Source organism: Triturus cristatus, chromosome 1_2 (assembly GCF_964204655.1).
Source record: "Triturus cristatus chromosome 1_2, aTriCri1.1, whole genome shotgun sequence".
NCBI lineage: Eukaryota > Metazoa > Chordata > Amphibia > Caudata > Salamandridae > Triturus > Triturus cristatus.
In genome coordinates, this window is record NC_140580.1 from 736,569,340 (window position 1) to 736,595,119 (window position 25,780).

The following is a 25,780-nucleotide window of genomic DNA, read 5'->3' on the forward strand; positions in this document are numbered from 1 at the left end:
GTCATGGAATTACCTAACATCTGCATGTGGGAGGCATGTGCACTGGACATTTTAAGAGTAGGAAGCAACAAAAGGTGCACCTCCGTTTCGCGGCTCTGGAACTCCTCCTCACCAAGCATGCGCTCACACTCCAGTGGCAATCTCCAACGGCTCCACCTGGGTAAACATCCATTACCACAAGGGCATTTCATCGCAATGCCTTTACATCATGGGTATCACACCGCAAGTCATTACAACGACTTGTGCTGGATGGCGCTCTAACCTAAGGAATAGTATGATTTACTATTCCAACACCTTCCCTACTGTACGTAGACTGGTGTTGGAATAGTAAATCATACTATTTCTAAGTCCAGCGCCCTCCAGCGCAAGTCGTTGTAACGACTTGCATTGTAAAAACTGCGATGTAACGTTCCGCGATCATTTTGATCGTGTTGTAACGTCACATATTCCTCCACCAGTGGTGGCTTGGCATAGGGCGGTGTACAAATGGGGCAGGGGCGGAGGAAGAGGATCTCTGCTATGAGGAGGTCGGCCTCCTACACAAACGTCTAGTTTCCCCTCAATGGCCTACCCTCCTCGCACACTATCTATAGGTGGCAGGGAATAATGACCATCCCCCATGATCTACGTGATTTTGCAATAAAAGTTCAATCATTGACATCTCGACATGGAATTGGATCATTATTTGTAATTTTCTGTGTTATTTCGCACAGTTGAATGGACATAATTTTATCAAGTGGAAGATCGCTATATGAATCAGGATTACGCATTGTATGACTTCATTCTGTTGTGCTACTGTGCTTATTAGGTTGATCCCCCATGATCTATACAAGTTTCCTTTGTGATTATTGTTTGATGCACGGGCCATGGGGTCCCTCATCTGGTGCCTCGGTCTGCCATTTTGACTCCTGTCCTGCCTGCACTGAGTGGATAGTGGTATTCCTAGAGGACCCCTCCTCTTCCCCTCCAACTCCCCCACACTCCACACTCACACTTACCCACTGATTCTACCATCTCTCACTGTGCGTCTACAGTTACACATGTCCACTAGCCAATGTCTGCACATCTCTCTTCCAAATGACAGGGCCTGCCGCTGCCAGCTCCTCTACACACCATACTCCCACCACAGTTTTTAGCCTACTCCCTGTTTCATGACATTGCGGCTGTAGGCTGATGTTATTCACTAGTATGGCATACCTAGACCTCCATGACTGATCATTTTCAAAGAATGCACATGTATTACTTTATGATATCTGGCGACATGCTATGTTCGTACCGTATGACCGATATGTCTTACATTTTGGAAGGTATTGCAAGTTGCTCCTGGTGTGGTTTATTATCTACTAACTTGTAACTTACACATAAGCAAAATTGTTTTAACAACTCTATGACTATGTTATACAATGTCTGCATTTTCATATACTGCGACACTTTGGTTCAATGGTGACAAGGCATAACTTGAAGAAAAATAAAGAAATAACAGTAAAAACAAAATAAGGAAGTCACAAGAAGAGATCTCACCGTAGTCTGAGAATAGTGACAGCCTTGTAGACCAGCATTGAGGAGAGGCCGCAGAATGACAAGATGCTGAGAGAAAAGGCAGGACAGGAGTACTGGGAGGAAACCTGTAGTGCAGAGACAGAGGAGACTGAATGCAAAGCTTGTATAGTGCAGCGTAGTGAGGAGGTGTTAGTTGGGCTCAGGCAAACAGGAAAATGCCTGGAGTTGGAAGTTCAAGCAATTGTGCTGCTGTGCTGAGTTCTATCTCCCTATACGCCCAAGATCCCACAGATGTCTCTTGCTGCTGTCTGAAAGTTAGTGAGCAGATCAGTGCCTCTCTAACTTCCAGATACCGTGTATGGAAACAAAACTGTGGTCCCCAGGGTTACTTTTAGATGTTGTATACTTCAGGTTTTAGTTCTGTCGGTGTAGGCCAACTAGGTTGCTGACGTTGAGGAATACTGGGCAGAGCACGCGCAACTTCAACTGTAGAAGGCAGTTTGGAATATAGAAGTGTTATTTGGTGTCTTCTCTGGCAAAAAATGAGGTTTTTCTCCATTCTATTCCCTTTTCTGATGAGACAGACTCACCTTGTTAGTTGAGTACTCAGAACTGGTGAGGACACACATCGGGAATTCAGCACATGCCGACCGCAGGCTTTGTTTGCATCACTGGGCCTATCCCAGTGTCTCAGCCTATGATTTCTGGCTAGACGCTAGATGGAGCGGGGAGCTGTCAGTCATGAGCTGGCTAAACTGGGTGTCATGGTGAATCGTATTAGCTCCCTCAAAATGAATATTCAATGTATCAACACTATTTTTTCTGTTTCAAGCCTCATTTTGGGTGTTTTCAATAAAATAGTCGATGGACTCTGTCTTTTTGGCTTTAAAGGGTTGAGATAAGTGTGGGCCTCAGATTGACATGATTTAATTCATATATCTTTTTATCATTGGGAATTTCAGGAAAGGCCTGCAGGCGCTATTTCTTGGAAATTTTGGGTAACTGATGTGGTTAGTGACTATTCAAGGCTTCATTTGATAGTGGTGGGATCTCTCTTTGGAAACAAAGTTGCAAATGTGTACTGTCTGCCTCAGGTTTTGCATTTCTGTTTGGAAAATGTAGGTCAAATGCTTAATGGTTGTGCTAATAGACTAGGGGCTTATTATCATGTTAGATGTGAAGGACATCTAACCTGGGCTCCAATTGGAATTCCATAGAGCATATTATCAAGCCCATTATCGCCGTTTTAGCGGCAGTTTTCTGCCGCCAAAGCGGCGATAATTTTATCGCCTGGCTTGATAATATGCCCCAAGGCTTGATACTCACGGTACAGTCAGATTACGTCTGTGGCACACAGCTTGCTTCTAGAGACAAATTTAACAGGAGGTTTTCTTTATTTCATTCCCTGTCAATATAAAGAAAGTCCATAGCATTTTGCTCGTTCTGGGTGTGCCAGCTATGGAGAAAGGTCTTAATGATGAAGCACAAAGGTGATGGCTGAAATGCCTGCAAAAGTCAGCCTCAGGCGATCGTTTGGGTGGCATTGCAGTCCCTCTTTTACCTGCCTCTAATTTCAACCTAGACAAGGAGCAGCCATATGTATATCAGACATCATCCTACTCGAATGGGAGGAGTCCATTCCGCTCTGCTACACAGATCCTTTCTAGACAGGAACATATGAAATCCCTAGTCAGTTTCAAACTTATTGAGCTTCATCAGTGAGGTGCAGCTTAATTCTTGTAGCACATAGAGTATGGGCCTTGGCTTAGCCATCATACTGAGTGAGCCACAAACAAATAAAAAGGCGACGGTGAAATGCTTGCACAAGGCTCATCCACCACCAATCGATCAACTCACCTTCTAGTCCATCTTTTTAGCCCATTGTATCACTTCAGCAGGGTCAAGTCTTATCCAAATAAAACTTCAATCTGCTCCCATAGAAACAGTCTAGCCTGCACTGCTTGGCCAGGTTGACTCTAAGAGGGACCACAAATAATCTCAAACAAATATCAACCACACTGGGCCTCCTCATGGGGTACTGTTTGATTCCTGTGGCACAGTAAACACAGATCCCACATCTGGCCATATATGTTGCTCATAGAGCATAAACCTAAAACACAAGGACGAAGGGTGGAATGCTACAACAATGCCAAGGGACTCAAACTGCATCTTACCATTTGTATGTTGTTGGTCCTTGTGACAGACTGAGTGGCAAAAACACCATGGACTCTGGGCCGGAGATCACTGTATGGTAAAATATAGGCAAAAGTTCTCTGTATTACCATAGAGAAAAAGTAAAAGGTTTTTTCAACTTGGATATATAGATATATATTAAATTTAGAAGTAAAGCATAAATGCTACAGCACAATTAACTTCAGATTGAATGAAAAAATATTATTTAAAATATATTAAATTGCATTAAACTTATTTTTTTCAAGGTCAAATTTAAAAATAAATTCCAACCTAAAGTAAAACAAGAATTTGTAATATTATGCATTAATTGTTATTAAAGGTGAGAAATGTAATTAATTAAAAGTAATTTCATCATATTTTTTACAATTTATTGTTACATTCACGTTTAAATGCAAACATTTATTTCAAATATCTAATGTTTTTATTGATATTTTTAACGTTAAATCCTATTTATTTTTATTTTTATCTATTTCAAATATTGTCATTTAAATTAACACAAATTCTTATGAGGGTTTCAATTTAAAGTTCTTGCCTCCATTTTGCTCTATTGGGGAGTGTTGCACAGTCAGGGGTTGACCATGTGTGGTTCTAGACTTATTGCTGTTTGTTTTTTTTAGCAGAAACTTAGACTTGTTAGTTAGGTTCCACACCCTTTATCAGGGAGTGGAGATGTGTAAGGCTATACTTTTGAGTCATTTTACACTCAGATTGTTTGAATAGCCGAATTTAGTGTAAGAATATTGAAATTACTCACAAGTGCAATTTACCTTCGTGAATACACCCGACATTCTTCATTTCATTGGCTTAGGAGTTCTGCATCGAAGTGCTTTTTGGAGGATTAGCAGGAAGAGTTTTAATTTCAGTGTTTTTAGAGTGGATTGGTTTTTGAGGTGTTTAATTTCCTGTTTCTTTGTTTTGATATGTTCTGGTTTGTATTGTTTTTCAAAATGAAAGGAAGTTTGTAGCATTCTTCTCTGTCTGCTGTCGGGGTTTCTTCGTGAGCCCTGCTAGAGAACCCATCCTGAAACGTCCAGTACCCGGATTTACAAACATTTTGCACTGGGTTTGAGTCATGAAAGAGATGCAAACCTGTGCAATTTTTTTTTAAATTTCCTTTCGAGTGCAAAGCTTGTTTTGCAATGGAAAGTTACCCCAAAGTAAACGCAAAGCAGCACCTAGTGCATCTTTACGTAGTCTGCATCAAAGGGGTGTTCCATTAGTAGTACATGGGCATCCCCATGCTACCACCTATGGTTTTTGGTGCAAAACCCTATCTATTAAAAATGGCAGACAGGGTTTTTTCTAAAAAAAAATAATGCCACTCTGAAGCTGGCATTAGGAAGGATAAATGCTTTTATTTCTCCTAACGCTTCCCACTTTGCATGTGTGCTGCACTGTACAGCACACATCCGAATTTGGCAAAGTTTTAGTTTGGCTAGGCATAATATTTTGAACTGGAAGAGTAGTCTCCCAAGGGACATCTTAATGATTTTGAGGGCCCCAGGCCAAACATAATTTGGGGCCCCCTTGCTTGCAACAACTCTGAATGTATTATCTATTTTAGTCTCATTCACACTGTCAGTGTCTATGGTCAGATTATCGACAACTCTCTTGCTTGGCCAGCCTAGATCTGGGCCCAACCTTGGAGCAAACAGTGTTTCTCAGCACTAGAGAAACAGAAAGACTAGTGGCGTAAATAAGACTGCTGCAAGTGGTGCGAGGTGCAGTGGATTGGTGTTTCGCCCTTTGAGCCTGTGCATATGGAGGGTGCTTTTTCGTTTTCTGCACTTTAGTCCCTGCTCCATGAGGAACAGGGACCCTGAGTCAGGTGTTATGTTATGTTATGTTATGTTATAACAGCTTATAAAGCGCATGGCTGCCCTAGCAAAGGGGCGTCACGTCGCTGAAGGCAGAAAACTGCACAGCTAGTGGCCAGAAGACAACTTACAACGGAGGGAAGAAGAATGTTTTGACAGTTTTACGGAAAGGCAGATAGGTCTTTATACTGAGGATGGGAGTGGGGAGCACGTTCGCAGAGTTTCAAGGCCAGCACACGGACCCTCCTCACCCTAGAAACAGCCATAAGATTCTGTCCCATAGAACAAAGTTGGCGGGAGGGGATGTAAAAAGTATGCAGATTGGCCAGGATACATGGAGATGAAAAATTCAGGATATTGAACGTAATGCAGAGGGCCTTGAACTCTATGCGCTTGGCCACAGGTATCCAATGGAGGTGAAGAATGGCATTAGGAGTAGTACACCTCCTAAGCAGGCCCAGGAGAGCTCGAGTTGCCGCATTCTGAACCCTTTGTAGTCTGATAATTTCAGACTGGTTGGCCCCCAAATAAAGTGAACTGGCATAGTCTAGTTTTGACATGATCAAAGCCTGGATGATAACCTGCCTCATTGGGGGATTGAAGAAACCCAACAGTGGTTTGAGCCCCCGCAATAGCTCAAAACTAGTCCTTGCCACCTTCTTGGTTTGGGTACGAAACCTAAGGGCGGTGTCAATCCAAACCCCCAGGTTTTTTACCACCTGTTTAGGGGCAGGTGCCAGCCCTAGCGTGGCGGCCACCAGAGCTCACTCCACAGCTCCGAGTCTCTCCCCACCAGCAGTATCTCAGACTTGCTGGTGTTGAACTGGAGACAGTTGGAAGTCATCCACTCTGTGACGGCCTCAAGATCGCTCCAGAACTTACAAGCATCCCGAGTGATGTCGTCGGAGAGTGTGACTACCAACTGAGTATCATCTGCATACGGTACTACAGTGAGCCCTCTGTTCTCAGCCACCGTCGCCAGTGGTTGAACATACAGGTTAAAGATGGTAGGGCTCAAAGCTGAGCCCTGCGGCACCCCCTGCTTGGTGGCATAAACTCTGGAGACAAAGGGCGGGGCAGCTACCTGGAAGGACCTCTAAGAAAGAAAGGAGGCAAACCAATCCAGGGCAGAGCCCACTATACCCACCTCCTTCCGACGCCTCTTCAGAATCTGGTGGGAGACCGTGTCGAGCGCGGCACTGAGATCGAGCAGAATCAGTGCCAAAGTACGACCCTCATCCAGAGCCCATCTCAGATGTTCAGTAACAGCAAGAAGAGCGGATTCCGTGCTGTGCCCAGGACACAAACCATTCTGAGAGGGGTCTAGTAAGTTATTTTCCTCCAGATACCCCGTCAAGACAGTATTGACATAGGCCTCGGAGATCTTAGAGACCCAGGGCAGGAGGGAGATGGGACAGAAATTCTCAGGTTTACCAGCGTCCAGGTTAGTTTTTTTTAACAGGGGGACCACCCTAGCATGTTTCCAGGTGCTCGGAACAGCAGCCGTAGAGAGAGATAACTCAACGGAGGTATGAGCGCAGGTAAAATTTTCACCGAATAAGCCAGCTTAAGAGGATCAGTTGGGGAACCAGACTTGACTTTGCTACATAGCACGAACAGTTTCTCTTAGGAGATGGCAGGGAGAGTGGTCAGAGTGCATGAAGTAGGAGGACGAGGCACAGGGTCGGAACCAGACGCAACCTGAGGGAAGGATTTATAGATCTTCTCAACAAAGAAGGAGGCTAGAGCGTAGCATAGCTCGTGTAATGATATCAAAGTAGCTGTCAGGGCTGTCGATGATTTCAGCTCTTTCAGTATCGAGAAGATACTTTTAGATCAGTTTGCACTGCTCTTAATCTCCTCTGCATAATAGGTAGCCCGTTCCAACTGAAAAGACATATGATATTGCTTGATCGCTGTTTGATAGGACCTCTTCAGGTTGGGGTCATAGTTCTTTCTCCATGCTCTCCAGCCTTTTACACTCCTTGTGCATAGAAGTTAGCTTGGCATTGTACCAGGAGCTAGATTTGGTACTGCGCCTTCTAGACCATTTTGCTGGATAAGAGAGTCGAGGGCACTAAAAATCCAGTCCGACAACAATTTATCGGCAGAGTCTGGGTCAGCTGCAAAACTGGGCATAGATGAAGAAAGAAGGTCTTGGAATTGCGCGAAATTAAGTTTATGCCAAGGGCGCCTAAGTGTGTGCTTCTGAGACACCCTGCTCATGGGCACAACCCCAGGGAGTGTCATCATTATGAGATACTGATCTGACAAGCACATCGGGGAGGGAGGATGAACAGTCAGGAGGGCAAGATTAGTAAAGACTGGGTCCAATAGATGACCAGCGGAGTGTGTAGGACCTTGCACTAGTTGGAATAGCTGACATGCAGCAAGATCAGCCAGAAAGTTACCCATGTCAGCAGCCTGAGGATTGTCCAGATGCAAATTGAAATCCCCAAAGATACTGAAATTTGCCGCTCTCATGGCTAAAGGTCCTACAGCATCGATAAGAGCAGTTCTAAACTCTTTGGAAGGCCCAGGCGGGCGGTAGATCAATAGGTCCAACAGGGTGTAGTTGGAATTAAATGAGATCCTAAAGTGCGCAGCTTCGCACCCCGCAAGGGGCTCCCTCACAAAGTTGCACAAATAGGACGATTTAACAATAACTGCAATGCCACCCCCTCTGGACCCTCTGTTGAGTGTCTTAATACTAAAACCCGGGGGGAGCGCCAGACCCGGTTCAGCCACGTTATCATCAGACAGCCATATCTCGGTTGGGAAGAGGGCATCCGGGGCTTCATCCTGTATCAGGTCGTAAACATCTGTGTGGTGTTTAACTAGGGAATGGTATTTGAGAATGAGAAGTTTTATTTTGGGGCTAGTGCTAAGGACGGGACCAGGGACAGGGGACACCCAGGAGATGAAACCACAGTGTAGACAGCAAAAGGGCCTCTCCAGAGTGGTATATGGAGGATGTCTACAGGGGCATAAACCTCTCCGAAGAGATCCGCTACAGAATAGGTGACCATACCTCTGTTGAAACCATCAGGGTGTCTGGCGTCTGACGATGGCCAGGCGCGGAAAGGCACAGACGGGCTTGCCTTTGGCGCGCCAGTAGCTCTCTAGCGGGGCGCGCGCTGTGCGCATCCACTGTGGGTGGCACTATGCTGCGATCACACCAGCCATCAGTTTATTCACGTCGACAGTGCAGTCATGGAGAGAGCAAATAATGTTGCTCTAACTGCACAATAGAACGTGGCCTACCTGCTGAAAAACAGAAAGACTTGTGGTCTGACTAAGTTAGGTTCCCACAATGTGTGTGTTGTAGCTTCTCTGTAATCACCATTTTGACATACGGTGCTGATGGGTGTTTTTGTTTATTGCACTGCCTGTGCTGTAGCAGACAGGTATTTGGACTCAGAATTCAGCAGGCTGTGATTGAAGCTGCTGGCAGCAGCTCAACAAGGACGATGCAATCACAGAGGCCTCACACAATGCCTATCTTTACATAATTGACACATACTGAATAAAGTCAAAGCCCTGTAACAGTTGCGCTAGGTCTATGCACTTTAAAAGTTGAGAGCGCTTGCTGAATCTGATCAGATCACACAGGTATTCTTCTTTAACCATCTCTATCTCTCAGGCAGGGGGAAGCTGCCTGGACAGCCTGAGCTGTCTCAAAAATAAAAAAAAATAAGTAAACAAAGAGCTTACTTCAAAACTCTAGACAGTCTGGAACTTTCCCAAAAGCTTAAGTGAAGGGGGCCCTTGAAAGGTAAGTCCCTGGGCCAGAGCCCACTTTGCCCATGCCTTGAAATGTGTCTGACCCTCCCAGAACGAAACCTATGCTAGACCCATGCAGACACCTTTGCACTATGGTGCAAAGGCGTGTGGTTGGTGCTGTGCAGCCTGAATGTGCACCGGTGCAAGGGAGAGAGGAGGAGAGAGCCATAGTTCTGTAGATATGGCGCTCCCTGTTCCCTCCCTGCCATGCAACGCAGCAAGTTTGGTTGCTGTTCTGAGTTAGGTTGCACTATTTATAATCTGGGCCCAGGTTTCATTCTAACTCAAATACACTATACCTCCTTATGAACTGGCGCCCCCAGGGCAGTGTGCATGCCATAATGACTACTACAAAGGTCTAGTCAACCTATAACTTCAGTAGGAACGTCTATGTGGCAAAATTGCTCCTCAATTAAGGTACCTGAAGCATTTTATCATTTGTAACTTCCCAAATAAAAAAGGTTTCTGCCAAGTTGATTTAGTGTCTGATGCCCCTTACAAAAGGTGGTTGTGTTATGCAGTTAATGAACTGCTAAAATAGCCGGTGGAATAATTTTGTTTGTTCCTGATGGCAGGAAGGACATTACATGCAGCACACTGCACTGCACATACACACTCATGTTTGGGACTAATGACACACTTCTGCTCCTCATCAGAAGCTAGGCTACTCAGAGTCCTTTCCTAGCTGACCAAGGAACCACACCCTGCCCTGTGGTCTTTGTTCCACAAAGAGAATCTTGAAGATACCATGGCACACAGTTATACCAAAGATCATACCCATTTTATATACCAGTGCCTTTTGTAAGCGGTCACAGGGGGCTGCTGACTATCTTCATACCTGCATCAGACTGACCCACAATGACAAGGATGCAATGCGGGTCTTGATTTGCAAGATGGGTTCTGTAGTAACAAATAAGAAAAGCAATAAAAAAGGACATAAGAAGCAACCAAGAAAAGGACATAGTAATGCAATCAATGGAAGTTCTGTAGATGAGCCTAGCTCTACAGAGTATGGGAAGGCTTCTAAGACTCAGAACCTGACATTTGTCCAGTTGAAGGACAGAGTGTGGAAAGAGAGCAGGCATACTTGCATTGATAAGAAAAAGATGCACAGACTTGTGTGCCCTCCTTTGCTCGGCCTCCGCTCACACACATGATTTCCTAGTTTTATTTCATATGTTTTTTTTTATGTGTTTATTATTCACAAAGATCTACTGACAGTGTTTATTTAACTAAATCAAACTAAAATGAACAGAACTAAACTAAACATTGGACTTTGGCACCCTAAACATCACAGGGCACACCAGTGGCCGCTCCTCCGCTAAGGTGGAGGAGCGTTGCCCACTGCTTTTAAGTAGTGTGACTAAAGGAAAAATAAAATGATAATAACTGAATTTTATTATCATTTTATTTGTTCCAGCTGCTATGCGATCGGGCTGCTCTGCTCTCAGAGCACAGCAGGGGAGGAATGGTGAGCGCACTTAGGTGCGCATGCCGCTTTAGCCTGCCCTTTGGGGCCGGCCAAACAGTCATGCACACTTTCCATGTTTTCCATCCAGGCTGCATTACAGCCTGGGTAGAGAACATGCCCAGGCCCCCAGTCCCCGTCTGAGCACTGAACAGACCAATCAAAATGCTGCATTGCAGGGTTGTGATTGGTCAGTGGAGCCTGGGTGTGTTTCCTGGTTCCTGTTCCGACACGGAAAAGAGACAGAGCAGAAATGCGGGATACGGTAAAGTGGTTTTTAATTTTTTTTTTTCCCTTCCTCATCATCCGCCTCTCCCGCCTCCGATCCGTGCCAGCCGCTGCTGGCACACACTGAATCTCCCCATTCGAATTCTCTTCATTAATGAATCCCCACACTCTATATGCTTTTCATGAACCTGGCTTGCTTTTTAATTCTGTTTAATCCACACAGTGCACTTTGTTACCTGCCTTCAGCCTGATTCTTCCATCCTGGTTAGGACTAGTGCGATCTAGGGGTGGTATCCCCTCTGCCATTGCAAAAAGAACTTAATGAATCTGAAGGGAATCCCTGGGTTCTGTAGTCTGACGAAATTGTCCAGTGCGCGTTATTAACTGTTTTATGCATTGTTCTCCTAGGTTGGGTGGGACTAGTGTGAGACAGGGCTGGTAGGTCCATTGAAATTGTAAAATGCACTTTATGAACCCGGACGGAGCCCACTTGGCCTTCTGGCATTGCACAACGCAATTTAGTAGTTGGTTTGACCTCTCCCATCCAGGCTGGTGGGTAAGAATTATGTACCCTCAAGCCCTTCACTCCTGGTTTTTGGACTAGTGGATATGCTATCCTACGTTTTATGATCCTGATTGGACACAGCATGAATGTTAATTTTTCCTTGACGTCAGAATTAGCAATTTTAGTCCTTAGAATCATAGGCTCACTAAAAGTGCATTTGTATGAACCACTCCATGGTACCACTTTGTCTAATTGTCTTAATTTTTTTAATCTAGCAACCTCGCCAATCTTTGCAATTATTTCAAAGTATATTGCATTTTATTATTCGGACTGAATGTTGTCAAGGGAGCGAGTGGGCAGAATAGTGTTTTATTTAATTGAAAGTTTACTTTATATATCATGATTTTATTACTGATTTTAAAAAAATGCAATGCTTAAGCACTTTTATGGCTCTCTGAATTGACAGTTGTATGCTTTAAATAACTTATATTATTGACTCTGTTCTGTTTAATTATTTTAATCACCTTTGCTAAATTTGCATGGTTTTAAATAACTAGAAATAATAAAATGTACTTACTTATATGCTTCCTAATCCCACATTTCTCCACATTCTTCGACTCCTTACTGCTTTCCACTCCATACGAATTCCCATCATGCATCTGCTACCCCTGCCCCCTCACACACATGCCAATATTAAAAATGTTTCCTTTCTCCCAACGCCTGTAGGCTTCCTGGACCTGGGGCCCAGAAGGACACGGAGCAGTACTGTTGGTGAACTGTGATAGAGATAACAAGAGCTCCAAGAACATGGACTGCGTGGACAAGAGCCATCCTTGTTCCACAGGTAGGCAGCAGACATAGCACTTATTCTCTATAAGGAACCTGTTAGTTTTAAATATGATTTATCAATGTCCAGAGATTTCTCCCACCAGATATGACAAACCACTACTGTAGTTGACCTTGTGCCAGACAACAGATTTGCAACACTGTAAAGAAGATCTAGGGCTATATTTATCATTATTTGATGCAATGCCATGCAGCAAGACAACTTGGAGAGGGCAGGATAGCACCATATTTACCAAGATGTGGGTAATTCCTGCTGTCTCCTTGCGATGGTGTAGTAGATGCTTCCTAACGCCAATGCAGGCACCCTTGAACCATGGTGCAACAGTGCCTGTGTTGTAAGTAGGATTGTTTATGTGCAGGAAGGCCCACCTTCCTGCACAAAAACAATCCTTAGAGGTGTGTTCATATTTCTAAGTGGGCTGTAGAATGCAACACACACATAGAAAGAGGAAACAACGAAGAGAAATAATGATATTTCTCCCCGTTGTGCCTCTATCGGGAAGGCGTATAGTTTTGATGCATTCTTAGGTTTACTAGTCTTCATTAATCTGGGAATGAGCCAAAAAGCATGGGTAGACGCGTGGGAATACCAACGCACCATCAATGTAACGCCTTTACGGTGTAGAATATTGCATGGGAGAGACCTGCGCTGCCTTGAGTTACTCCAGATTTACCAAGCAATGCAAGGTGATGCAAGGTGGCCTTGCGTGGCTTGGTAAATCTGATTTAAGGATTGTGTTGCCCTTGCATCATCTTGTGTGACAGAGGGGCTTGATAAATCTGGGCCAGGGTGTGTTGCTGCAGCCTTCTCTGGTTGTGGAGCAGGAGGCATCATACGTTTAGCCATGATTAACTAATGCCACTCCTGTAGTCTGTTCTGGAAGATGTATTGTACGGCTCATGGGCCCCATGGTGAGCACAGTCTCTTTCCCATCTCCCAATCATGCATGAGTCACCTGGAAGAACATCGAAACGACTGGTAAAAGCTACAGAGGCCCACTAAAGCCGGAACTCAAATGAAAGAATCTGACAGTCTCACACAACACATACTGTGCAACTGTAGGCTCTAAGGAAAAGTAATATGTGTCTATCTGCAGCTCACAATACAGTTCGTCTCATCAAAAATGGCTTGGAGATTTGTAAACTGAAGAAAATAGAGGGGAACCAGAGCGTGAGAGATAAAGATACAACTTTATGAAGCATGAAGTATAGAGGCAGCTCACACAGTTGTCAAACAGCACACCAGAGGGATCATAGGAGGGTCATAGAGGTCAAATGTCAAGAGGACCTCAATAGGGCTAGGACTAAAATGCTTGATGTGTGACAGAAGATGACTCACCACCTATCCACTCCAAAAATACACTGCCCCACACCCGTAGAGCCCACAACAAATATAGGGGATGTTCCCCATCTTCTTTAGGCATGCTCTCAATTTGAAAGATGGTGATCATACTAATGGGGCATATTTACAAGCCCCTATCGCCACCATAAATGCACTTTCAGTGACGCGGTGATGGCGATAGGGGCTTCGACTTATTCACAAGACAGCGTGAAGCCACTAAACATGGCCTACCACTGCCATGTAAATAAAGCCCCCTTTCACGCTACACTTAGCGTGAAAGGGACGGGCAATGGGTGTTTTGGTGAATGCTCCACCGCAACACCCATTGATTTGGCACTGCCCCCTATTTACAAGAGCAGCTTAAATAGGAGGCAGCGCCAAAATTAAGACCAGGGAATAGGCAAACAATTAAGACCAGAGAAAAGGTAATACGAGGAGAAATGCTTTATTTCTCCTCATTTTTGCTGTTTCCATGTGTGCTGCGTTGTGCAGCACACATAGAAACAGCAAAACGCCAATGATTGTTTATGTGCAGAAGGTCCCCCGTCCTGCACATAAACAATCATTTAAAAAAAAATGCCATTTTGCAACTTCTATGTGTGCTGCATTAAGCAGCACACATAGAAGTTACAAAACGGCATTGAATGCATCTTTCCCTCAATAATAATGTACCTGCAGGGGTAAGCAAAGAAAGGAACCGAAAGAAGATGCCTTAATTAGATTTCTTGCATAAAAAAACTGAAAGCCAACACAAAGCTGATACAAAAATTAAAAATCAGCAGCAGCTTGGATGTTGTCTTTTTTAGGATTTCAGTGAGTAACAAAAAAAATCCACCATCTGGATGGGAATGTTCTAGGGCTTTTTCAGTTGTTCTAACGGGAGAGTTTTCAGCTTGATTAGTATGGAATTTGGAAGATGGAGGTGGATTTTGGAGAATTTTAAAAGATGAAGAACCAAAGGAGCAAAAAAAATTCCATGGCACCTTAACGCGTGTTCATAAAAGCCAAGATGTCCTCTGTCGTTGTGCACATTCTTGTGCTGTGATTTGAGTCTGTGTGCAGTGCTCCTCAACCAGATAAGCATACCATTGCCCAAACCCAACCTGGTGTGCAGACTATTGCTTATACTTACTAAGGGCTGCACTAGTTTTCACGTGGCACACCACAATTTTGCACTGTGCCTGGGAGTCTTGTAATAGTTCAAAGTGAGGCTTTGCATTGCTTCATGCAATAAAACCACTGGTGCAAAACATTGGTATCTAACACCACATGTTGTGTACCCTCTATTACCTAAACCCCTATTCATTAATATATAGCTCTGAACCTTAAAATGGAGATGCAACATGAACCTAGCAACGTTGGTTACAGCATAAAACGATGTAGTTTGTGACTTTGGTCCAGCTTCGCAAACCTAAAAGGAGATGGGAACCATGTTGTTAATAACTCAAGGCATTTTCACTCATTTTTGTGCGGTGCTTCTTTGCGGCAAATGAGGGGCAATAAAAAATGGCTACTTGTAGAACTCTGACTGAACCTCGTACTTTATTTCAAAGGTCCCAGTTCAGCACAGGCAGCTTTGATACAAAAACAGTGGTAGCCACCAGCCATCTTGGAGACACTAGTGCAGGACTGTGCAAAAGATAGATTGAAAGGAAGCTACCTGAGTGGCTGAGGCAGAACTTGTGGTAATGAAGAATACTCGTCAAAGTGGTTCGTGGAAGAAGCTTTAATTGATACAGCCCCTACACATGTGAAAGGCACCGCAGCTCTGGGGCAACTCTCAGTATCAGCATCTTACAACGGATAACATGAAGGAATAACGGTAATACATGGAATGTAGAACGTACGGGAACCAATGGGAAAGGCTTGATTGGCAGAGCGTGCCATCACGTGCAGGTGAGCTAACGTCATTCACTGTCACGTGCCATGTTCGTGGCAAGCGGCAGTGCAACCATTACAACAAAACTGTAGCTAATAACTTAAGGCTTACTACTGAGGAGCTTTCACAACAGACAGAAAATAACAACAAGCATTTGCAATGCAATAGGTCTCGCATTTATGCAAGTTTAAGCTATTGGTATTGTAAATGGCTTTGTGTTTCATTTATGTTTCAAAAACCAAAACATAAATAAAAGGCATTGTGATTTACAATGCCAATTGCTCAAACTAGGGTAATTGCGAGACCTTTTGCATTGCAAATGCTTGTTTCCGTTTCAAATTATGCCAGCAGTAGCATAATACACAAAGATATTTCTTTCACGAAGGAAGGGTGCAGGACCAGGGACACCTAGTAACAGCCTGTGGTACTGCGCCCATTTCTTCGTGAAAGGAATTTCTTTGCGTATTATTATTTTTTTTTTTTAGGATTAGCGGTTATGATCAAATACGTTTAGATAATCCAGGGAGGAAAAGGAAACCGCAAACATAGGGAGCAGATGGATGGCTTGTGTGATCAGAGATCCCAACATGCAGACAACGGGAAATAATCGTAAAATAATGGAACTCCAGAGGTTAATTAGCGGAGAGAAAGACATGCTCCCTCAGTGGAGATGAATCCTAAATGAAGCATTGTGTAAATGTGAGCGATTGGCGTTGCAGATGCTAATTAGTTGTTTTCCATTTCAAAGTATGCCAGCAGTACGCAAAGAAATTTCTTTCACGAAGGAAAGGGTGCAGGACCAGGGACACCTAGGGACAGCCTGTGGTACTGCACCCTTTTCTTCGTGAAAATAATTTCTTTGTTTATGCTAATACTGGCATACTTTGAAATGAAATAAAAATTAGCATTTGCAATGTCAATAGCTGGTTTCCATTTCAAAGTATGCCAGCAGTACGCAATGAAATTTCTTTGGCGAAGGAAGGGTGCGGGACCAGGGACACCTAGGGACAACCTGTGGTACTGCGCCCATTTCTTCGTGAAAGGAATTTCTTTGCGTATCATTATTTTTTTCTTTAGGATTAGCGGTTATGATCAAATACATTTAGATAATCCAGGGAAGAAAAGGAAACCGCAAACATAGGGAGCAGATGGATGGCTTGTGTGATCAGAGATCCCAACATGCAGACAACGGGAAATAATCGTAAAATAATGGAACTCCAGAGGTTAATTAGTGGAGAGAAAGACATGCTCCCTCGGTGGAGATGAATCCTAAATGAAGCATTGTGTAAATGTGAGCGATTGGCGTTGCAGATGCTAATTAGTTGTTTTCCATTTCAAAGTATGCCAGCAGTACGCAAAGAAATTTCTTTCACGAAGGAAAGGGTGCAGGACCAGGGACACCTAGGGACAGCCTGTGGTACTGCACCCTTTTCTTCGTGAAAATAATTTCTTTGTTTATGCTAATACTGGTATACTTTGAAATGAAATAAAAATTAGCATTTGCAATGTCAATAGCTGGTTTCCATTTCAAAGTATGCCAGCAGTACGCAATGAAATTTCTCTGGCGAAGGAAAGGGTGCAGGACCAGGGACACCTAGGGACAGCCTGTGGTATGGCACCCTTTTCTTCGTGAAAATAATTTCTTTGTTTATGCTAATCCTGGCATACTTTGAAATGAAATAAAAATTAGCATTTGCAATGTCAATAGCTGGTTTCCATTTCAAAGTATGCCACCAGTACGCAAAGAAATGTCTTTCACGAAGGAAAGGGTGCAGGACCAGGGACACCTAGGGACAGCCTGTGGTACTGCACCCTTTTCTTCGTGAAAATAATTTCTTTGTTTATGCTAATACTGGCATACTTTGAAATGAAATAAAAATTTGCATTTGCAATGTAAATAGCTGGCTATTTTGAATAATACGAAAGGTTTTGCACTGTAAATCCTCTGAGCAGCCTCCTGTGTGGCTTCAGCAGTGAATATGTAATTGCGGCAGGAAGCAAAGAACAAACCTGCAGTTTGCCCAATATAAGTTAAAAGGTAGGACAAAGTGAAAGGAAATGCGCATCCACGAGGTAAGAATCTTAGGCAGGCTGAATGGAAGTGAAGTATCTTCTGATACAAAGAAACAGTAGGCTGCAAAGACAAGCGGCCGGAACGAGGGAGAGTAGGCACCCCTCCCCCAACCAGATGGCACACTGCAGGCAATTAAGTGCGAGCAGAAGCGGAAGAAAACTGTAGTTAGGCGCCGCTGCCTCGGGACTACACGGAAGTGACAATAGGGCCAACAGCCAACAGAAATCAAGAAAACAACAGCAATGCTAAATTTAAACCAATCACGAGGGGCAGGAGAAATTACACGGAGGTGAAGCCAATATATAAATTACTTTAAGTCTCGCTGAGACAGCGCATGCAGCGCATGCGCTGCCACACGCGAGACCTAAAAATGTCTCACATCTTGCTTATATTGGGTAAACTCACAACTTAGTAGAGGGAGGCTATTTGTTGGCTGCAAGGATTAACAATAAAAACGCATTACAAGGTTAAAGAGTGTAGGGACCAAACTATGTTTATGAATACTACAATTTTATGAGTTAACTACAACAACAAGTTGAAGGAAAAAAACTCGTGACAAATGATGTAACCATTTCATTGCAAAACAGTAAAGCCAGTCATTAACATCAAAATTTATCGAAGTCAATGTCTTGTGTGTTTTTTCTCTGTTGAAAAAAGTTACCTTCACATAGTCATTTTTCAGAAGCTTAAACTTCAGCAGTGGAAAGACTCTTGAAGCCTGATTTGACAAAGATTGGTACATTGATAGGATCGCAGCATAAATGCAGCTTTAAAAGAACCTGAAGCTGCAGGTAACAGAGGTGTTGGTTTGTGGTTGAATCTGGATGACATGTTGTCTGATGACATGGGCAGCATCTCTTCAACGCTTCTTCCTGTGTGGAGCGTACCGAGCTTTCCTTCCAGTAGCAGGAAGGTGCAGTAGGCGAGGCTGAACAGGGCTCATGGTGCTCTCTTCCAGCTTGCTGTGATTATCCGTTGAGGGATAGAAAAAGGTCTGGCAGAGATGAGCGGTTGGCAGAAGCCAGGGATTTTAAATCTTTCCCTGACCAGGACTAAGACATTTATCCTCTAGTTTTCACATATATGCTGTAAAAGGTTCATATTTTTGTGTGTTTCCATTTTTTGGTACATTGACATGACTCTGCCGACATCTTGTTTACTTCGAGTCTCATAAATCAGGCAAAATCTTTAAGGGTGATCGAGTTATGACTGAGCCCTTGGAGACTAGAGGACTAGTGGGTGTCAGTGTCAATGCCTCTCAGCCCTCAGGTGTACAGCCAGGCAAAACACATGGAGAAGGCAGACTTGGACCTTCAAAGAGTGTCCTCTGGAAATCTCTGGATCTGCGGTTACCGGACACGGCAGTTACCTGGCAGTCAGGTGTCATGGCACTTGGGGCTCAAAAGACATATAGGCAGGGAGGGCGTCAGCCCCAAGTAGAGTACTTCTTCATTACTGGGAGTAGATCAGAAGACCGGTTTCTCTATCAGAGGACAAGGGTGTAACGAAGAACAGTTTTTAAGTACTTTGTTTGTGGTGTCTTCTTGTCTTGATCCCAACGTCCATATGGATTTTGAGCACTGCTCGGCACCTTATAGGGGAAAGCCTTAACTTTATTTGTAAAAACCTCAAACCACCAAATACAAATCAGAAGCTTTAGATTGTTCTACTGAATATCAACCTTCAGAATATTGTTGTACAAGACTATCTATGACAGAATATTGAGGGACAAAATATCAAAAGGTAAGTGCATATAGGGAAGTATATATTTACTATTCCTAACCCCACATCTACATGTCTTGATGATATATAGTTTGCCAATGTATATATGCGTGGAGTTAGTTGTAGAAAATTAACACTTACCTGTCGATATATTATTTTGGATAGTTTGCCCTCAATATTGTGCCCCATCGATATTCTGGTGTTGATATTTAGGGTGCACACCTAAGCTATGGGCAAAACCTCTCTCATTTTTTTTTGTTCCCTACCACTTCAACTTCTAAAGAACAGTAGCCTCTGAGTAAGAGCAGCAAAGGGTCCCAACCCTCGGAGCTTTGAGCCAGTTGTCTGCAATGTGCTCTGTGAGAACAACAGTCCTGGCACTTGGGCAAATTAACAAAGCAAAGGACCCTTCAGAGCTGCACCTGGCGGGGCATTCAAGGCAGGGCTTCCCAAGAAGGTCTATTTACATTTGGATAGTCTCCCTCCAGGCAGTCCCAGTCAATGATATGCATATTATTTCACTTTAGTAAAATGTTTTCATTTTTTACAAAAAGATAATTTGGAAACAACATTGAATCAAACTAATCTCTTACAAATTTCACTACCCACGAGAGGGATGGGAATGTATAACTTTTATTCCAAAACAAATCTTCCAGGGCAAAAGTCTTGTAAACATCTATGGCCCTGATCATAACCTGGGGGTTAAATTCAAAGTCATGTGATTAATATCACACTCGGATATATGTTGCTGGCAGAATAAGGCTGGTTAATCCTGCAAAAATGTATTGTTGGAAAAGGCCAGAAAACATGCAGGTTTTATTCTTTAAAGATTGAGATAGCATGTTCTGCTTCATTTTCAAATGAAAAACTTGCAATAGGAAGTATTTGCTGTACCTGGTAAATACCCCATCTTGGATTATAAGTATTTACTGGATGTTGTAAATATCTCTTCCCATCCAGCTCCTTTGAACTCAGGATCTATATGTACATGAGTTGAAAAGGCCAGGCCAAGTGGAAGAACAAGGTATAGGGGAAATGAAGATAAGATTTATCCTCAGATTTCTTCTAATCGCTACATGGACACTAACCCTGAAGTGCAGAAACACTTTCTGGGGAGTACATTGTCCCCATATACACGCAAACTGGCTTGACTCAGGCCAAGCTTCTTTCAAGTTATCAGTATGGGTTGTACAGGGGTAAAAGTCTGGACTATTTAAACCGAGGTTCCTGGGGGCTGAGATAGAACATTTGGTGTGATTTAGCATTTTGTGGTAATGGAATGTCTTTCAAATTCTGGAGGATTTTCCAAGGATTTTCCATTCCCACTCAACCCAAGATCAAGCTACCACAATTTATAGAATATTTATGTTCACACAAGATGAGATAGAACCCTTATTTAGAGCTCCGTTAAGAATGGCCAAAAGTAGCAGCACTTAGTTTTCCGAAACGCTTCTGATTATTTATTGACTCAAAAGACTGGGCCATTGAATAATGGATTCATAAACAAATGTGAGACAACTGCATAAGCACTATGCTTCCTTTCTTATCTGACAAAGCATCCAAGATTCTTTACACTAATGATAACTAGTGCAGCTAACAAGATTTTAGAATAATCAATGCACATGTCCAGTGCACCTTCCCAAAATAGACCAGAGAATTCAATGGAGACCCTTCTGATGTTTGCATATTTTTCAAGACATCTCACGTACTCTCTGGTCATTATTCTACTGTATGTCGGTACTTGTGAAAGGCCTGGAAATATCCTTCCATGGACAATCCTCTCCTTTTTTCTCGTGGTGCTTGGGAAAACCTGAGGTTGGAGGAACCCAGGCCACCTATTAGTCTCTATTTTGTGCCTCTTGCTAGTTTTGAAAGGCTTTTGTTCTGAGTTTTCTGCTTTGTTGATTGACCTTTCCCTTCCCCAGATGTGAAGGACATGTCCCCCATGATCCTGAGAAGCCGCGGCCCTGGGGCCATCTTTGAGAAGTATACTGTAGCTCTCAACATTTCAAAGGATATAGTGGATAAAGTCGGAGTGTTCATGGTGGTTGGTGAGTACTGAGGATGTCTCAGCATCATTTTTTACTTGTGGAGAGGGGAGAAAAAAGAGACAAAGAAAAGAAATTACTGATCCTTTATTCATTTTTGTGCTATTGTTACTTTCTCAGATACATTTCTTTAATATGTTTCATGGCCATCTGAAATTATGGCAGATATCTTGTACTCTAATGACACCCTCCTTTAGTACATTCAGAGATCACTCTTGCCTTTTATTTTAAGATGCTCTTTTCCTTCTTGCTGTCACATCAAATGTAAGGCTGCAAGAGAGAATGGATTTGGAGTGCCAACTCGGGCTCCATTCTGCCTTGTGTGTCACCCTGCCTGAGGACAATTAATTATTTGACTCTAGAGATGGTGCTGTTGTTTTTAGATTGCTGGCCGTCTCTGAGCCTTACGAGTTTTCTGTTAAAGGTACCGTCAGATCTCACCTTCTTCTGGGTTTATGCCTTCCATGAGGGTAACAGTTTTTTTCCTTGCTGGTGATACTTCTTACCGAGGTCTTATGATCTACTAGAGCCATGATGCACAATCCAAACCTTCGCCACTCACTAAGCACAAGCCAATGACTCTCCTCAATGCGCATCACTCTTGTGGGCTCTACCTCCTACCTAGCACTGCTTCTGTACACCTTGTGGGTGGATGTATATGATACTGTACTTGTGTATTATATGTGTGGTGTTTTACTGTAAAGCCCATTGCAATGAGTTGATACCTGTGCCTCCTGCTCTCTCCTTGTGTTGTGGCTGGCGTAGGTTCACAGCACCATCACATTCTAGGTGGGTCTACAGTCTACTATGAGGTTTCATGCAGTGGTCAAGAGGAGACAAAATTCTACGTGGAAGGGCTTAGCTTCCCCGATGTTGACTTTTCGGGATTGGTTTCCATCAAACTCACTCTCCAGGATAAGCGCAACAAGGTATGTGAAAGAAAAGAGTTCAACATCGGCAATCCAGCAACAAAAAGTCATTCAACAGGTGGCTTCAATGAAAAAGACAATGACAGTGCACTCAATAATTGTGAAACATAAAATTGGAGTGGGCTGAATTTCGGAGCAAAGTAAAATCACATTGTACTAAGCGCCATTAAATATATCAGTTCATAGCACAAAATGTGCATATAATACATGACCCCTGTAGGGTGCAGAGTGTAGCCCTTTCTCTTTTTTGCCTAAAGAAAATAGCTTCTTAATTCAGTTTAAATTTGGTCCTGGCTTATGTGACATTTGCCGACTTACTTTGCTTCACGACGACTGGAGGGTAATGGAGCTGTATCTTGTGGCCAAGGGTGTTTTGTATAGACTTTCTCTAGGATCTTGGACACTGGCCTTATTCTATGGAAGTTGCTCTCTACCTCTTACTTAAGACTTGCCTCAACTCTGTCCACTGCATACTTGCCTTACTCTCTGCAGATCAGGGATTAGTGGCATTTGGTCCTGTGTACGGACTACTGACTTTGCTCTTTGTTGGTAGATGATCACTGGACTTTAGGACTTTAGTGTTGTTCTCTCTGAGCTATGGGATAATGGGTTGATTATTGTGCACTATAAAATCCCTTTGTAGGCATGGAATAGTGGGCAATATTTCATGTGTGCCAGGAAATAATGTCCATGTTCTCACTGGACTCCACCGGGCGCTTGTATATTAGGCCCATACTCCATACATTCTAGGGCAGCTTACCTGTTTGTCATCTCTTTAGGGCAATCCAGATTCAGCAATATTTACTGATGAGGTGGTGTTCCGGATCGCCCCGTGGATCATGACCCCTAACACCCTCAAACCCCTGGATGTCTTCGTCTGCAGGTAAATGAGTGATGGATTGAGAGGCCACTGCATACATTCTCTGTTTACAACTACACAATTGCCTATCATGTTTCCTTCTCTCAATTGTAGCATACCTGAGAACACCGAGTTTTTAGGGCAGCTGATCGATTTGCTAAAAAAAGCAAACTGCAAGCTGACCATCTGCACTGAGGCGGATCATCGAGGAGACCGCTGGATTCAGGTAACAACAGAGTGCATAACAAATTGGGGTACTTATAACGTGAACCATTCACGAATGAGTACAATGTTTCTCCCAATCGGTAACTCTTCTCCTTTGGGAAAAAAAACCCTCTCAATAGGTATTCTGCTGTTTCCCAAAAAGGAGGCATACCTATTCTCTGGAGTATACACGTGTCCTACTGTTCTAGAAAGACTACAGCCCCGCTGCCTTAGAACACAGGTGCATAGAAGGACTCTTCTTTAGTGAAAGATGGGCTTCAAAACATTTGAGGCCTGATTCACAAGGATAACTTACAGTTTTCAGTAACTTGAATGTGTAATTTACTCTTACAGTTTTGAGTAACTTCACTACTTTTGGCTATTCACAAAATCAAAGTGTAAAGTTATTCAAATGTGTAAGAGTAAATTGCATGTGTACAAAACTTAAAAGTGTAAGTTTGTGAATAGCCCTGAGGCCCTTAATTTTAGTGGAGACATGTAAGTCATATTTTGTAGTAAATTTACACTTGGATTTTGTGAAAATCCAAAAAGTAGTAAGTTTCCTTGAATGTAAATTACTCAAAATTGTAAGTTACCTTTGTGACTCAGGTCCTTTGTCATCTATTCCTTGAGGGTCAGATTTATCAACTATTCACACAACACAATGATGCAAGCCACCTTGCTGGACTGCATAAAAGGGAGAAGGTAGGAATACTCTGTATTTAACATTATACAGCACATTCCTACTCTCTGCCTGCGCTGGCGCACAATCTGTTGCCTAGCACCAATGCAGGCACTCTTGCCGCCTAGCACCATGTTGCAGGCCCCATTATACCATGGTATAAAGGTGCCTGATTTGTAGGCAGAATTGTTTTTGTGCAGAAAGGGACACCTTCCTGCATACTCACAATCCATTGAGACTTTTTCCTCGTTCTGTGTGTGCTGCGGAATGCAGCATACATAGAAAGAGGAGAAATAAACAAAAGTTCTCCTCATTGCACCTCTCCTGGGAAGGCATAACATGTTGACACATTCCCAAGTCAGTCAAATTAACACATCACTGAAGAAAAACTAAGGTTTTTCACATAAAACCCTCACCCACCAGGTGTGATACTGTAATGCTGCATCATGGAACCTGCAGTCCCCGAAAGCATATCCAAGTAGGTGGAAAGGAAGAGATGTCGCCATGATGCATGTGTGACAACAGATCACCCTTTCTCCTGGAGGTACCATGAAGCAACATTACAGCATCATATATTATACCAAACAATGAACAGCTAATAGGTGGTAACTGTATATATTTTATTATTTTCTGCATGCAAATAGTGTGCGTCCAGTGTGAATTGACAGGAGTGGTAACAGGTAACTAGCTTCCTGAGGTCCTGAAGAGGAGCCATCTAGGGGCACGGCTCGAACATGTCGACCTTTTAGGAGAATAGATCTATTATAAAACTCTTTCACTAAAACTCCCCCTATTATTTAACCATACCGACTAGAGGTTAAAATAAATTAAGGGACACCTACTAGGTGTTTTAACTATAACCAACAACCCCACTCCCCTCCTTTTTAGAACAACTTCTTTATCATTGTATATAACAACAAGTGCTCCCACGTAGGTCATAGGTCGTAGCACGCCTCGATCTGCAGCGGAACGGGATGGACCTGATGATAAAGCATGCCACGAAAGGGTAACCAGGGTGGGTGAGGGTTTTATTGTTCCATCTCACTTGGCGATGACCTAATAATTTATGAAAGTGTGGCATGTTAAATACATTCAGGCTACACAAGTAAATGTTTCCATAGTTTCTAAGCTAAGATAGTTAGTTATGCCATTAGTGCTCTAAAGTCCAAAACAGTCAAAAAAACGTGTTCTGAAAATATAAGCCGGTAAGTGAAAGACATCTATAGATTCCATTGTGTTTAAAATATAACATCTCCCAATCCATTTACTAAAGTCCAATTTGTTTCTTTTTGATATCTCCCTGAATTTCTAATTTTATTCCCTCAACCTCTTGGGACTCTTACAAATTCCAGGGGCAGCTAGATTTCCATTTTGTTCCCAAACTCAAAAAGCATAAATGCAGTAGGTTCCAACTGACGCTTCATCAAAATACTAACTTCTATTATTTCTTTACTCCTATAGCTATATTCAGGGACGTTATGCCCTAATTGTCCAGATCTAATTCTCAGTACTTTTCTTTTGCTATTTTCACTAGGATGAAATGGAATTTGGTTATGTAGAGGCTCCTCAGAAATCCTTTCCAGTGGTCTTCGATTCACCCAGGAATGGGCCCCTGCAATACTTTCCATTCAAAAATATCTTGGTAAGGCGAATTCTTCAAAATGTGTCTTTCTTGAAATGTAAACTCACCTTCCACATTGA

The 25,780-nt window shown here is 43.0% G+C and overlaps 1 protein-coding gene across 1 annotated transcript in view; it reads left to right on the forward strand.

Moving 5' to 3' along the window:
* Window positions 1-25,780, forward strand: part of LOC146867923 (protein-arginine deiminase type-3-like) — an 84,810-nt gene that overhangs the window by 18,405 nt on the left and 40,625 nt on the right. The window contains exons 5-10 of the mRNA XM_085608650.1: window positions 12,221-12,338; window positions 21,283-21,408; window positions 22,171-22,334; window positions 23,114-23,217; window positions 23,308-23,419; window positions 25,614-25,721. Of these exons, the coding sequence (XP_085464776.1) occupies window positions 12,221-12,338; window positions 21,283-21,408; window positions 22,171-22,334; window positions 23,114-23,217; window positions 23,308-23,419; window positions 25,614-25,721 (732 nt within the window). The remainder of the gene's footprint in view (window positions 1-12,220; window positions 12,339-21,282; window positions 21,409-22,170; window positions 22,335-23,113; window positions 23,218-23,307; window positions 23,420-25,613; window positions 25,722-25,780) is intronic.